The 15,059-nt window shown below is 42.2% G+C and overlaps 1 protein-coding gene across 3 annotated transcripts in view; it reads left to right on the top strand.

The window, feature by feature from the left end:
- Positions 1-4,702: 4,702 nt before the first annotated feature.
- Positions 4,703-15,059, top strand: part of NR6A1 (nuclear receptor subfamily 6 group A member 1) — a 232,593-nt gene continuing 222,236 nt past the window's right edge. Inside the window, exon 1 of one of the 3 annotated variants that reach the window (XM_086684000.1) lies at positions 4,703-4,970. In XM_086684000.1, coding sequence (XP_086540126.1) covers positions 4,871-4,970 — 100 coding nt within the window. In that variant the 5' untranslated portion in view covers positions 4,703-4,870. The remainder of the gene's footprint in view (positions 4,971-15,059) is intronic. The other 2 variants (XM_086684001.1, XM_086684003.1) reach the window with 2 other exon arrangements.

Here is a 15,059-nt window from a genome sequence, read left to right as displayed (position 1 = left end):
GCTCCCTAACTCTGAGCTGCATTAACGAGTCACATGCTTCAGGTGTTCAGTACAAATTAGCCTCTTTCATAACTAGAGATCTGGGGACATGTCAAAATCAGGGCTAGATTAGTATAAAAAAATAAATGTGGTATGTGCGTTCTTATGTGCATAGACTGTGAATGGACACACAATAAATCATTATGGTGGTTATTGCTCAGGAGGGAAAACAGTTGTTGGGAATCAGTAAGGAGAAAGGTTTACTTTTATTTTTTTATTTTTTTTTATTTTTATTTTTTTCAACGTTTATTTATTTTTGGGACAGAGAGAGACAGAGCATGAACGGGGGAGGGGCAGAGAGAGAGAGGGAGACACAGAATCGGAAACAGGCTCCAGGTTCTGAGCCATCAGCCCAGAGCCTGACACGGGGCTCGAACTCCCGGACCGCGAGATCGTGACCTGGCTGAAGTCGGACGCTTAACTGACTGCGCCACCCAGGCGCCCCAAAGGTTTACTTTTCATTGAATACTTCTTTGCATCTGGGATTTTTGTAATGTGTGTCCTATCTATTCAAATAATAGACAAAATGTACTTAAAATAAACAGAACCAGGCAGGGGTTCCCTTTCTCAGATCTTTCTCCCCATGCAGCCTGGCTCTGACTCTGGCTAGGCTCTGGAAGAAAAAGGACACTGTCCACCTCCCCCAACTCTGCCCCCTGCTGGCTATCCCACAGTATGGCCCCATGGTCTCTGTTTCCTCTTTTTCACCCTTTTGGTCCTACCCCCTGTCCCTCAGCAGGCTCCAGTCAACAATAGATTCTCTAAGTTCTCACTTGGCCTTGGGGCCTTTGCATATGCTCTTTCCTCCTGAAACTCTCTGCTCAATCTCACTCACTCTTCCTCATTCCTCTTATTTCAATGCTTCTTATCCCAGAAAGCCTCCCCTGATCATCACCGCCAACCAAAGTGAACCCTGCCACGTATTCCCACAGCACAAGGAACTTCTAAGTGTGTTCTCAGTTGTAGAACTTATGTGCACATGTGGGTTTGTGTGGTTACTTGATCTGATTAGTCTCCACCAGCACAGGGTGGAGGTGAAAGCGCCCACAATGGGGCTCATACCTGCCTTGTCCTTAGCTCTATCCTTGTCTTATCCTGTTCATCCTGTTTGTCTGTCTGCCTCTGGCCTCAGGACCACTCTCCTGAAGATCCCTCCTTACCCTTGGATACTTTCCTTTCTAGCTCTTCTGTCAGGAGGCCTGTGGTGATGGGAGTTTTTTCCATGTCTTTCTGAGCCTGTTTTCTCATTTGTAAATGGAGGGAAAGTACTGACTTCCCAGGATTGTTGGGGGGAGAGGGCAGACACTGTAGGGAAAGCATCCCATACAGGTCCTACCTCATAGGACTCTGTATGTTTAGGACAGTGGCTGCGTCTCAGTACATTGTCATTTCCCTCACCTTTCTCAGTTTCATGGTAGCTGACTCTTCCCAAGGAGTATTTTCAGAAGACAGGTAACTGGGAATTAGGATAGCTCTTTTTATTTATTTAAAAAATTTTTTTAATGTTTATTTCTGAGGCAGAGAGAGACAGAGCATGAGTGGGGGAGGGTCAGAGAGAGAGAGGGAGACACAGAATCTGAAGCAGGCTCCAGGCTCTGAGCTGTCAGCACAGAGCCCGACTCGGGGCTCGAACTCACAGAGCGCGAGATCATGACCTGAGCCGAAGTTGGACGCTCAACCGACTGAGCCACCCAGGCGCCTCGGGATAGCTCTTTTTAAAAAAAAAATTAAAAAAATGTTTTTATTGAGAGAGAAACAGAGCGTGAGTGGGGAAGGGGCAGAGAGAGAGAGAGAGAGAATCTGAAACAGGTTCCAGGCCCTGAGCTGTCAGCACAGAGTCCGATGCAGGGCTCAAATCCAGGAACGAGATCATGACCTAGGCCGAAGTTGGACGCTCAACCAACTGAGCCATGCAGGTGCCCCAGGATGGCTCTTTAACAGTAGTAACAGGTTCCATTTATTAGGTTAGGCCTAATATTAATTGCTTTGCATGCCTCATATTACTTTTATTAAAAAAATTTTTAAATGTTTATTTTTGAGAGAGAGAGCGCGCCAGAGTGCGGGGGGGTGGGGGGTGGGTGGGCGGGAAGCAGAGAGAGAGGGAGATACAGAATCTGAAGCAGGCTCCAGGCTCTGAGCTGAGCTGGCAGCACAGAGCTGGATGCGGGGCTCAAACTCACGAATGGTGAGATCATGACCTGAGTTGAAGTTGGACACTTAACCGACTGAGCCATCCAGGCACCCCATATATTTTTGTAAGTAGGCTTTACGCCTAGGAGAGTCCAACGTGGGGCTTGAATTCATGACCCTGAGATCAAGACCTGATCTCAGATCAAGAGTTGGACGCTTAACTCTCAGAGCCACCCAGGCGCCCCTGCATGCATCATATTATTTAATTCTCATAACAATCCTGTGAGGTAGCAACTATGTCTATTCCCTCCCTCCCCCTGAGAAACCAGGACTTTGAGGATTAGATGTAACACACCCAAGATCACAGTTACTAAGTAGAAAAGTCAGATTTGTTTTATTCATCCTTTTACCCAGTCAGCAATTATTTATTCAGTGTCTACTATGTCTAGGCTCTGTGCTTAGCAGCTGGGGTTATAATGATGAGAGAATAAAGGGATTTGACTAGTCATATCTAGAAAAGCTTTTAGGAGGAAGTGACAACAAAGCTGGAGTCTGAAGGAGGAGGATGTTGCTTCCAAGGGCTAAGTTTTTGGCTGAAGTTTTTCTCCATCTTTGAGGGTCAACTTAGAATCTGTCCACCACTGAAACCCCTGGCTTTCAGGAGGTTTCTGCAGTGCCACTTAGCCTCTGATTGGATCTCCAGGGAAGGTGAACTCACTATCTCCAGAGGACTGTGATAGAAAGGGAAGTTCTGGAAGGCCTAGAAAAACCATGTGGTCCTGACACATTTTAGAACCCAGAGCTGAGGGTATGACCCAGAGGACCTCTGCCCCCCCTCCCTCACACCACCACCACACTAAGGCTTTCCTCTCCCTCTGGGGCTGGGGAATGGTGGTAGGAAACCAATTAGCTTAATAAAGCTGTAAGGAAACACAGAGGAGATCTAGATGTCTCCTGGTGGGAAGTATTTTAAAAAGTGTCCCTGAGGATATATTTGAACAGGATCTTGAAAGATGAATAGGAGTTTGGGACTGTGTTGGGTGAAGCCAGCTTGAAGGAGCCAAGTTTGGGTTTGGAATCCCCATCACTGCTGGGTGACTTCAACATTGTATCATAGGGATAGTATCAGAGCTACCTCATAGAGCAGGTGTAAGGTTTAGACAACACAGTGTTAACGTAAACTAAACAGTGGCCAGCACAGATTAAAGATACAATACAATTAACCAATGTTGGTAAGGAACAGCCACCTTCAAATTGCAAGGAAGCCTTGCAAAGCATCCTGTGTAGCAGGTGAGGGAAGGTGTGTGATGAGAAATGTGGGCAGGGGTCAGACCAGGCAGGGGTGCAAATGCCAGGATAAGGATTAAAAAAAAAAAATTAAGCAAGGATTGACAGATGAGCCAGGATTGGTAGGGCGGGACTAGGGGAGTGATGAGGAAGAGGCAGCCATGAGGAAGCTGTGGCACGACCCGGCAGAGTGGAGGCGGGCAAAGCACCAGAGTTCTCGTTCTTTGTCTTCAAGCAGGTCAGGTAGGGCTTAGACCTGGGGCGGCAGCCACGATGAGTCCTTCCCTGACAGGGTCGCTGAAGGTCGACGCCTGGGCAGGCAGGCCTAGAGGCTGGTGGCCTCGCGCCACCTGGTGGCTGCAGCAGGTACTCAGCCGAGAGCAGGGAGACCGCAAAATCCGGCATTTTGCTCTGGGAAACTGAGGCAGGAAGCCGGTGGGGGTGGGGGCTTAGGACCTTCCGATTGGGCCTCGTCCCTCTTCTAATCCCATTTTACAGACAGGGTAACCGAGGAGAAGGGAAGGCGAACAACGTTGGGTAAGGAGTTTCTCAAACGGAGGGCTTCAAGACACTAGGAGTCAAGAGTCTGAGAGTCTCTTTAATGGCATCAATGGTGTGGAGCTTCGTTTGCCATTCGGTTGGGCAGGGAGAAAATTAGAGAGGAGGAAGAGAAACCGTAGTCCTTCCCGCCCACCCGGAGGTAAAGGCTTTTAAGAGTACCCCGGAAAGCAGAGTTTTATAGATCCTATTTGCATACGAACGTAGTCACCTGGAGTTAAACTCCATCCCTTTAATCTCAGGTCCAATTTGTCCCGAAGCCGCGAAGGAAGTCCCTCGTGAATACCTCTAAATTCCGCCCCCTCTAAGCCCCGCCCACAGGGCTGGGCTTCATTGCACGTGCTCGCCCAGCTCCTTCGCGATCCGCCCCTTGGGAAGACTCATTGTCGAGGCGGGGGGAGACGGGGAATCGTAGGGATCGTTAATCATGGAAAAATCAAATAAAGAGAAGGCCCTGAAGTAATGTTTGTTAAATTCTTACCGGAAGTTTTTATCACAGTTCGAGATATTGACAGGCCTTGGCCTTCACTTCTCAGAGCTGCTTATCCTTACTCCCACCCCTTTAGTTGGTGGGGTCCCGCGTGGCCGGCCTCGCCCGGCGGACTTCAATTCCCAGCGTGCTCCGCAGGACCGTGCGTGGCAGCGGCGCGTGACGTCGGGGGAGGGAGCTGGCCAGTGCTGAGGGGGCGCGGCGCGGAGGGGCGCGGAGCCGGGCGGCTCGGGGCCCAGAGAGCGCCGCGGCCGGGAGCCCGCCGGCCCCTGACAGCCCCCTCCCCCCGGCGGACGACGACGACGAGAACGAGGGCGCCGGTCATGGCGGAGCAGCGAACCGAGCGCGGGCCCTGAGCACCACCGCATGGAGCGGGACGAACGGCCGCCTAGCGGAGGGGGAGGCGGCGGGGGCTCGGCGGGGTTCCTGGAGCCGCCCGCCGCGCTCCCTCCGCCGCCGCGCAACGGTGGGTGAGGGGCGTGTGGAGCCTGGGCCCAGGAAGAACCGACTGCCTGTCCCTTGCCCCGGGGGTTCCCCCCCCTCTCGGCCGACTTTTTGGGAAGCCGCAGCGGCTCTGGGTCTCCTCGGCGTGGACCTTTACCCCGGTCCCCTCAGCGCGGACCCTCCCTCTCCTCCCCCGTCCTACTCAGTGTGGACCCTCCCCCTCCTTCCCCGTTCCCCTCAGCGCGGACCCTCCCCCTGCCCGGTTCCTTCAACCTGGACCTTCGTTTCCCCCTCCCTTCTGTCCCCTCAGCACAGGCCTCCCCTCCCCCCGTCCCCTGTGCGCGAATCCTACTCCCTCCCCCCAGGTCCCCTCAGCTCCGAGCCCTCCCCTTCCCTGGGTCCCTACAGTGCAGAGCCTCCCTGGCCCCCCACCTCGCGTCTCGTCAGTGGGGGCTTCCCCTCCCCCTCGGGTCCCCTATGCTCAGAGCCTCCCCTTCCTCCCCCCAGAGGGTCCCTTCAGCGCGCTCCCCTCCCCCCCGCCCCGGCCTTCTCCCACGCGGGTGCCCCCTCCCTCCGCGGACGCCACACCCTCGTCCCCGTCGTTCTCTGTGCCCTCACCTTTCTGGAAGCCGCTTTCCTGCTCCTATGTTGTCCCGGGCCTCCCGTGCCACCCCCGTAAGCTCCGCGAGCCTCCACCTCTGCCCCGACCCCCCAGTTCGTTAGCTACCCGCTCAGCGGTTCCTTTTTCGGACCTCTCGGTGCCTGCTCCACACCCCATTCCTCCGCTCCTGCTCAGCCCTTTTCTCTGCTGGTTTAGATCTGTGTCCCGGCCAGGCGCTCGGGACACCTGCCTCTTTCCTCTCTTCCACCGGCCCGTCCCGGTCCGCGCCTGCCCGAGCTCAGCTCTCCTTTTCCCTTTCGCGGTCCCGGACCCAGGCGCTGAGAATTCCTCACCTGGCCCGGCCCTTCCTCCCGCTCTCCCCTGCCCCCACGTCCGGGCCAAGTCCTTGGGTTCCTCCCGGCTGACTCGCCCTCCTCCCCCCCGGCTCCCTCCTTCCTCAGGGTGTTTTATTTGTATCTGTTTGATATTTTCCCCTTCGGTGTTTGCCGCGGAATGTTTTTATTGGTAACGTGTAAGGAGCTTTTGTGAGGTCGTAAAAGGTGAACTTTTGAACTTGGAAAGCGCCCTGGAGCAATTAGCGCAGGCGATAGCCCCGGGAGGCCTGCATTACAAAGGGTGCTCGTACCGGCCGGCAAACGCTCCGGCTGCAAACCCGATTTATTTATTTATTTGCCCTGCCTTCCACCTTTCACATCTTCCTCATTTCCGAATAAAGGGCGCCTCCTCCCCTCTCTGCGCCATAAACTCGCAATTCTCTGAAAGATCTAGGACCGAACAGTGTCTAACAAGTAACAGATTTCAAATTGAATGCAAACACCCGGGACAGTTAGGAGGCACTAAAAATTAATTGCTTCAGCAAGAAGCTTCTCAATCAGGACAGTGACCTGGCAGGTGTGAGGAAAGTATCCCGAAAATAGGTCAGTTAGGCGAATGAATGAGGAACTGCAGAAGGAGAGATTTTTGGGGTGAATCTGCGCGTTCGTGTATTTATTGACTCATCACGCATTTGCTACTGCCAGTTTAGTAGATCTGGTGTTTTTACCAGTTAAAAGTCTGTTTAGAAAAGAGCCTGGTTAACTTCACTTGATGTGCTGACCAAATAGTGGTATGTTTTAAAAACTCTTGTCCTTTTTTAGGCTGTATGTGATGTGTGCCATCTAGGTGGCTGGCAGTCCCATGAGGTGTCTTTGGAGAATAATTTCTGAATGTGAACATGTTTTGAAATCAATAAAATCCCGTGTCACAAAGGAGGAGGCTGGAATCCATTGAGGGTAGAAGACGACAGTATCATAGGAACAAAGGATTTCTTTAATGCTTTTGATTTTTTTAAGCTTTTAAAGTGGAGATTTGTTTTGGTATTTATGTATGGATGTTGTAAATCCTGATCTAAAATTTACCACGCTGCACTTTTACCTAAGCTACATCTATCTTATAGCCCGTATTAAGTGTATCCATTTTCATAATGTCTTTGTATGTGTGTGTACTTCCTGTACCCACCTGTGCGTTAACATGTAGATGATTGATTTTAGTACAGACATTACTTTCAATTCTGCTTGAGAATGTTGTAAGGGAAACCTAGGAACTGCATTTGCTATTAATTATTCATTAGTACATTTTAAAGAACTCATTGGTAATTTTAACTCTTAATCAGATTTCCCATTCATAGTCTCATTTCCTCAATTGGTCAGAACCATTTTAAAGACTGTTATCGAGCATTCCATTTAGGCCAAGGTGGCTTTAATATTTTACATCCGTTCGATTTAGTGCTATAAATATTTCCTTTTTGTTGAAAACACAGTGGGGACTTTGGACAGTTTGGGCTTAAAATACATGAAATGTTGACTGTTGTGGGATATTTTAGTGTAAAAACCAGCATTGTGTACTGTTTTACAATTTATGTTCATTATCTCTTGCGATTATAATTTAACATGCTCCCAGAAGAATTACCAAAATAGAAAAAATAAAAAAGAAAGTTTATCTTTGGCATGGTGGGAACTTGTTTCTTCCTTTTATACTTCCTAATATTTTTCTCCAAAAGTGAACCTGCTTAAGTTCTAAGTAGAGAAAATGAATTCTTCTGGCTCTGTATCCTAATGACTGATTTACATTTTGTATGAAATATCTGTAATAGATCGCTGTTTAGATAGGAGGTCTTTTGGTTTGTGTCCTGAAGAACTAAACTGGAGGTGGAATTTTAGAAATGCTTTCCTGCCGGAAACGCCATTGATGCTGAATTTACAGTCCTTTAGATGTTTTTTATTATTCTATCAGAACAGAGTTGCTAGCCTTTTGATGCACCATCACCCTTTCAGGAATTTCATGTGCTGACTGCGCTAGATATTTTCAGTTGTTGCTGTAGGTTTTCATAACAAACATGAACTCGTTCAGTCATGATAGAGGGACTCGCCTTTTGGGGTTTCAAAGGGAGACAAAAGATTTGGGGAAGTATGTGCTGAATATTTGTTATATTTTAACAGAATGAGGTAGTAATCTTTTAGATATTCCAAGTAAAGGAAGGTTATAAGCCATTAATCAGTAATTAAAAGCATGTTTTCTGTAACTACACTTCAGAGGAAATGGGGAGAAGTTCGCTAAATAACTTAATGCCTTTTTCCTGGTATGACCATGCCATGCAAATGTTTATCCCTGAAAATATCAGATTTTTTCCATGACAGTTTAACTTTTCAGTTCTGTGACTTTAAAAGTTAATTAGGAGTCCCCTCCGAATTTTCTACTTTCATTAAAAAAAAAAAAGCAACAACATACTCTGGTACTGTTGCTTAGTACAAGTGGCACACAGGTATTTTGTATTAAGTTCGTGACCTCCAAAGAACACTGAAAGGCAACAATGAACAGATTCACTGGTGATTTTGAGCAGCTGAGGTGTGAGATGACCACATTTCTGATCTCATATTTACCACCCATCAAATTCTTTGTGAGCATTTCTGCTCCTTGTAATGAAAATACGATCGTGACATGCTTCCTAATTTGTAAATTATTCTGAATTCCATAGGAAAAAGGTATGTGGTGTGTGTGTATGGCATGTGTTAGCATGTGAAAGGGAGTTAGATGGAGAGGATAATGAAAGAAAAAAAAAAACCTGGTAGATTTCCTCAACTACGCCCAAATCCTACATTTCCATATTTTATTCATAATTTCTTAGTTTATCATTTTCCTCCTTTTTCCTGGCGTTGTGGGGCTAAGGTGAAAAATAAGCCTTAGGTTAAAATAACCTATTTTTAGGTTAGTGGAGGGTAGAAATGCCAACTGCTACTATACTGATAAAAAGAAGTTTCTTATAACACTTGTAGTGCTTGTTGTGCAAGTTCGCTTTAAATTGCTAATGATGTTTGGGAGTTTGGGGGCCTGGGGCTGTGTATGTTTCATCTTGTATTAAGATACCATCACTTGGTTTTTATAACTAGGTAGATATTTATTGGTTTTTGTTGAATAAGTTGGTCCATTAATGAATTGTGTTGAGATCACAACTTCTGGCTTCAGAATTTCAAAAGCCAGGATAGCTTCTTCCAAATCAGGAGACTTCGTTTTCAACAAGCTCATCTAGATCTTGGGGGCCTTCTCATAATTTTTGGCTATTTACTTTTGTGTTGTAGCGAAGTTAAAGGATACTTTCTAAGTATTTACATGTATATAATTAGGTTGAAAGTTTTTGAGAAGATAGCTTTTAAGAGCAAATTCTACGTTGTTGGTCAAATCTATTCTTTTAAAGTAGTACCATAAAAATGCTTTATTTTGTGTGAACCAATCACTTTATATGTGAAAAAGGGTCATAGAAAATTAAAATTCTGAATCAACAGATAAACAAAACTTGCATTACTACAAAACGTCCTTGAAACAGTTTTGAACAGAAGGTAGCTACTGAATATGCCCATACAAGTAAAGATTTAAAATACTTAAATTTTCATTGCTTTGAAAGTATTTCCCAAACCAAGACATTATAAAAGAAAGCATTTTGTTTCAAACTTTTACATTTTTAAGGACAACGTTTTTTTAGCTCAGGTAATTTCTTAAGGGTTTATGGATGCCTCTGCTTGATAGAGTTCAGAAATACCAGAATTATTAAAGTCAGCAAGAAGTGCTGAGCAGGTGATTTTTTTTTTTTTTTTTCGGGTGTTCAGCCCCTCTTAGAGCCATAGTTTCAGATTTATCTGAGTTTAATCTTAAAAACAAAAAAACCTTTGGATATAACTTTGATAACACAGTATTCCGAGAATCAAGCCCAGTGTTCTATTTGTTACTTGTTTTCCAACATGGCTTGTCTGTATGAAAAGGATAAGGCTATTAGACTATAGATCATGGAAAATTAGAAGAAAGACATTGTGAGATGTCTAACTTGCTTTTCAGTGTGATTTAAAATTAATTGTAAACGAGAGAACTTTGAGAGAATAAAATGCTTCCGACTTTATTTTGTCCTTATTACCTGCTGTTCAACAGCAGCCTGTGTAGAACAGCTTCTCAAGAAAACATTTTTTTTTTTTTTTTTTTTGCTAGTTATGACTATTTAAATAAGACTTTACTGTGTAACCTGGTAATTCTAATTAACAGTGATTTAGTTGGGGAGCAAACCAGGATTTCCTCAGCTGGCTGCTGGGGAGCTGAATTGCTTTTTTCCCCACCCCCAGCTGCACCAAATCTTTTGATCCCTAAGCTACAGTGGTTGTCATTTGAGAAAGCAAACTGAGAGAAAATAAGTCGTGAAAATAGCCTACTTTGAGGCTTCACTTGCATTTTTGAATTTTTGTTCTTAAAAAAAATTACAGGAATAATTGAATCTTCAAAATTTATATTGAATGGAGCAAACTCATGTCTAATAGAAAATTCTTGGATTTTCTTAACGAATACACTTCTTTAAAAATTTTGGGGTTGTTTTAATACTGATAATCACTATTTCAGAAGGGAAATTATCCTAATGATAAATTCACAGGAGGCATTCCAGTGCTTTGAATTTTGTTAGGAATGGATGTTTGGGGGGAAGGAGCCTTTATGCAATGGAACAATTTTCATTCAAGGTAGTTTGTGGTTTCTAAACCATCAGAATTATATAATTCCAAATAACGAATCAGAAATTCTTCAGTCATATACTAAATAAACCCTACAATGTGTTATAATAAGAGTTAACTTTAAAAAATATATTCAAATAGATTTTTGGATCCTAATTGCAGATTGTACACCCTTCAGTTTGTTTATACCAGAGAAGCTATTCAAGCATAAACCACAGATGGCAGTAGTAGCATATTTTTCTATTTTCTAGAGGGATTCTTGCCTTTAAATTGGTGTCCATTCAATGGGCACTGTTGATAAGTCAGCTGGCAAGTGTAATGTTTCCAAAACCAATTCCCTAGGCAGTGACATGTAATGTATTCCGGAAACAAATCCAGGCATTTGATTTGAAGATACACTCTGTGGGTGGTTTGGACCAGAATAGTGACTTTGTCAAAGGGAAAATTATAAAGAGAACTTCTTAATAGTGATAGAGGGTATTGAGTAATAAACACACTGGAACTGTAGCTGTGATATTAGCATAGGATGTATTTGTATTAACCATAGATATTTGCTTGAACAATGGTTTGTGTTGGAAACAATTTATAATTCATTTTAAAATATACTTAAGAATCGTTATTTTGAGAGAAGTACACAACTAAATTCGTCCTGTGGAAGAGGTGGATAGCCTCCACTTTTATTTGCAACTTTTTACATTTCATAGTATGGAATTTTAGATCTGTCTGTAAAAATACTTCAGGGTGGTTTCTGCTTGCTCTTTCAGTCATCACTGTAGTGTCAAAATTTCTGTGTTCTTAATTTTCTCCTTTAAAAACACTGATTGAGAAAAGGACATAATTCATTAAACAAATTTTTAAACTTCTTATGATATTTCCTTTGAGTTCAAAGGAAACAGAGGTGTTATCATCTAGTTTAATACTCGGGCACATATCTGTAACAAATTTGTGCCAAAATGAAGAATGGGCTGATTGAGTGAAGGGAACTGCCTTAACCTATATCTAGTTTTCATTAAAAAAATTAATTTTCTGTAACTCATGCACTCATTTCAGTCTTGAAGCTGTGTCATTTTGGAAGGATTAAACATTCAATCTTGTTAACCATTTGTTAACTCCTTATAGGTCAAATGCAATGTTGTTTGTATCACAGCTCTAATTTATTCAATTTAGTTTTTCTCTCACAAAAGAAAAGACACAACACTTCTATGAAGTCTTACTCTCTATCCTGCTTTCTCATCTCTTGCCTTTTAAAATTTATAAATGATTAATGAAATGGTACTCAGATGGATTTATTGTTTTCTGTCATTCATCATTTGTTGATCATTCATTACTGGAATGTTTGTTTCAGACTTAATTTCTTCCCATTCATTGAGTCCTTAAATGTTATTACTATAATATCTAAACCATTGGTTTTCAAAGTGTGGTTCAAGAATCCCTGGGGAGAGTCCTTGAGACCCTTTCAGGAGGTTCTTGAAGTCAAAACTATTTTTATGATAATATGGACATTACTTGCTTTTTTCACCACATTAACATTTGTACTGATGTCGGAGAAACAATGGTGGGTAAAAACTGTTGGCGCCTTAGAAGAAATCAAGACACCAAACTGCACTAGTAGTTATTGTGTTTGTCCCCTCCGTGCACTTGTATTTTTTTTTAAAAAAGCCATTTCACCAAAGCCTGTCTTTGTTGAAGGGGTAAAAATTATTAATTTTATTAAATCTTGACCTTTGAGTACATATGTTTTTGATATTCCATTTGAGGAAATGGCAAATAAGTACACACAAAGAATTTCTGTTGCATACCAAAATAGAGTAGTTGTTTTAAGGAAAAGTGCTTGTGCAGTTGTGAACTGAATTAGTAGCTGCTGTTTTTCATGGAACACCATTTTCACTTGAAAGAACAATTGATAAACCAAGGTTTATTGGGACCTACGTATTTGGCATTCCATGTTTTTGGAAAATGAACAGTGAATTTGTTATGTCGAGGAAAACTGAGAGTATTTGTTGCTGGTGAGTAAAATTTGAACTTCCAGATGACAATTAGAATTTTGGAAAACTCATATCTGCCACTTTGAGCTTGACAGCTACCCAATACTTATGCCTTTTCTGATGAAATTGATGGTGATATTATTAACATATGTGAGGGTTTTTTTTTTTGATACTGTACAATGAAATTTGTTAACAATTTGAAGATCGTATTTCAGTGAAGGAATATTTTCCAAATCACTGATGTATCATGTTAAAAAAAAAATTGTGCATGGGGTAAAAGTTCAGTTGAAAATGTCAAATAGACCAATGGATTTTAATGTGACAAAGTACACAGAGTTCATTGATACAGTTTTATATTTCACATTGAACTAACCATTAAGAATCTACCACTCACTGAGTCTTGGTGTATTATCAAAGAAAAATATCTATAGTTATTTTAATAAGCAAATACTTCTTTTCCAATTATAAATCTATGAGAACAGATTTTCTGCCTATACTTCAACCAAAACAGTTTATCACAACATACTGAAAGTAGACACATACAGGAGAATCTAGCTGCCGGAATTAAGCCAGATGTTAAAAGGGATTACCGAAAATATAAAACAATGCTAATCTTACCAAATTTTTTGTTTTGTTGTAAAATAGTTATTTTTCGTAAAGACATTTATATAACGTGACAAGTTTATTATTACTTTTAGATGAATAGATATTTTAAAAATTTCATGGTTTTACAGTATGATAAATATTGATAGATATAACTCATATAAATAATAGCTCTTTGAGGTCCTCGATAACTTTTAAGAATGTAAAAGGGGTCCTAATCACTCAGACCAAAATATGAGAACCTTATTCTAAGTGAATGAATTTAATGTGTAAGAAAATGGTGACTTCACAAGATACTATTCTTAGTACTTTGTTACTTTGGGTTGTCCTTTCCTCTCCCCCTCCCGCCTCCAAAGGGACTACAGAAGAAAAAAAAATGGAAAGAGTTCCTATCATTTTAAATTTTCTTTGCTTGACTAAATGAAGTGTGTCCTAGTTCACCCTGAGTTCTCTGACAGGCTTTTGTTACCTGCTACATGAAACCTGTTGCTTAACTGTTAATTTGTGGTAGAAAATTTCCAACAGAACCTGTTTCCTCATGAAAGGGAGATTTATAATTGTGGAAATAAATCTTACAACACAAAAATACTTAATAAGAGTCATTGCTGTAAAAATAATGGCATATTTATATGGGATAAAAAAGATCCTATCTTGCTTTTTAAAACTTCCAAGAATAACTTGCTTGTTTGTTTTCAGATAAATTTGGCTTTCACAGAGTCTTCTAAAGTTGTGGTTTTGGTAATGTTATTTTGTAGATTGGTTTGCCTTTTAACCTGGTTTTCACTGAGGGATGTGGTAATAAAGCCGGTATAGAAGAAGCATCTCCTCTTCTGGTCTAAGAATACCCTTTCCTAGTGTGAGTAACATTTTAGTGTAAGTCAATTGCTATGTTGTTAAAGAGTTAGGGATTTACTCCTAAGGGTAGTTGCTATGTAGAACTCATTCTGTAGTGAGTTTGCTGGCAGAAGAAATGTCACATAACAATGTGAATAACAATAAGGAGTTACTGGATCAGAACTTAAGATGAAGCTTGATGGGTAATGAAAGATCAGTGAGATATTTAGGTTTCCTTCCTTGAGAGCTCTGTAATTATCTTGGTGTTCTTGGAGTTTCACATAGTGTGCCTTTTAAAGCATTTTTGTATTCTTTGGGGGTTGCAGCTTAGTCATAAGATACAAGTCTTTTTTATTTTAATACTTGGATTTTATTTCAAGTTTCAGATGGAATTTTAAAATGCATTCTTCATCAATTGAGTTAAATTGTTTTAATTACTAAAATTAATAACTGAGACAGATTTTTTTTCTCCCATATTCTTGCTATACTCTTGAAATCTAACCTGTCAGGAGACTTCCTCTCTAGCCTTACAGTCCTTCCTCCAAAATCCCTTTTTACCAGGATAATAAACCACCTGGGGGAAACCCCCCACTGATATCTATTTAGAGGGCTTTGTTTTTTGGAAGTGGCAGTAGTAGTCTGACACAGAGGAAAGATTTTGGTTAGATGGTGTGAGAGGGAAAGAGCATGGACTCTGGAGTGTGGCAGAACAAAGATCACAGCTATGTGACTTTGTCACTTGACTTCTCTGAACTTTGGTATTCACATTTAATAATTATAGCAGCTAACATTTATGTATAATATTCTAAACACCTTACATATATTAACTCAGTTTATCCCCATAACCCTATGAATTAGGTGTTCTGTTATCCTTTCCATTTTGCAGATGTGAAAACTGAAGCCCATAGAGGTTAAGCCCCAAATTTCACGCTTAGTAACATTATAAATAATGTTTCCTAGATTTAATCTCTCCCCACTCCCATACTGTAACTTTGAAATTGACTGTAGGGTTATTAGGATTAGTGACAAGGTCTTTATAAAGTGCC

Source organism: Puma concolor, chromosome D4 (genome assembly GCF_028749965.1).
Source record: "Puma concolor isolate L17-30 chromosome D4, mPumCon1.1.hap2, whole genome shotgun sequence".
NCBI lineage: Eukaryota > Metazoa > Chordata > Mammalia > Carnivora > Felidae > Puma > Puma concolor.
This window is presented reverse-complemented; position numbering and strand designations above follow the sequence as displayed.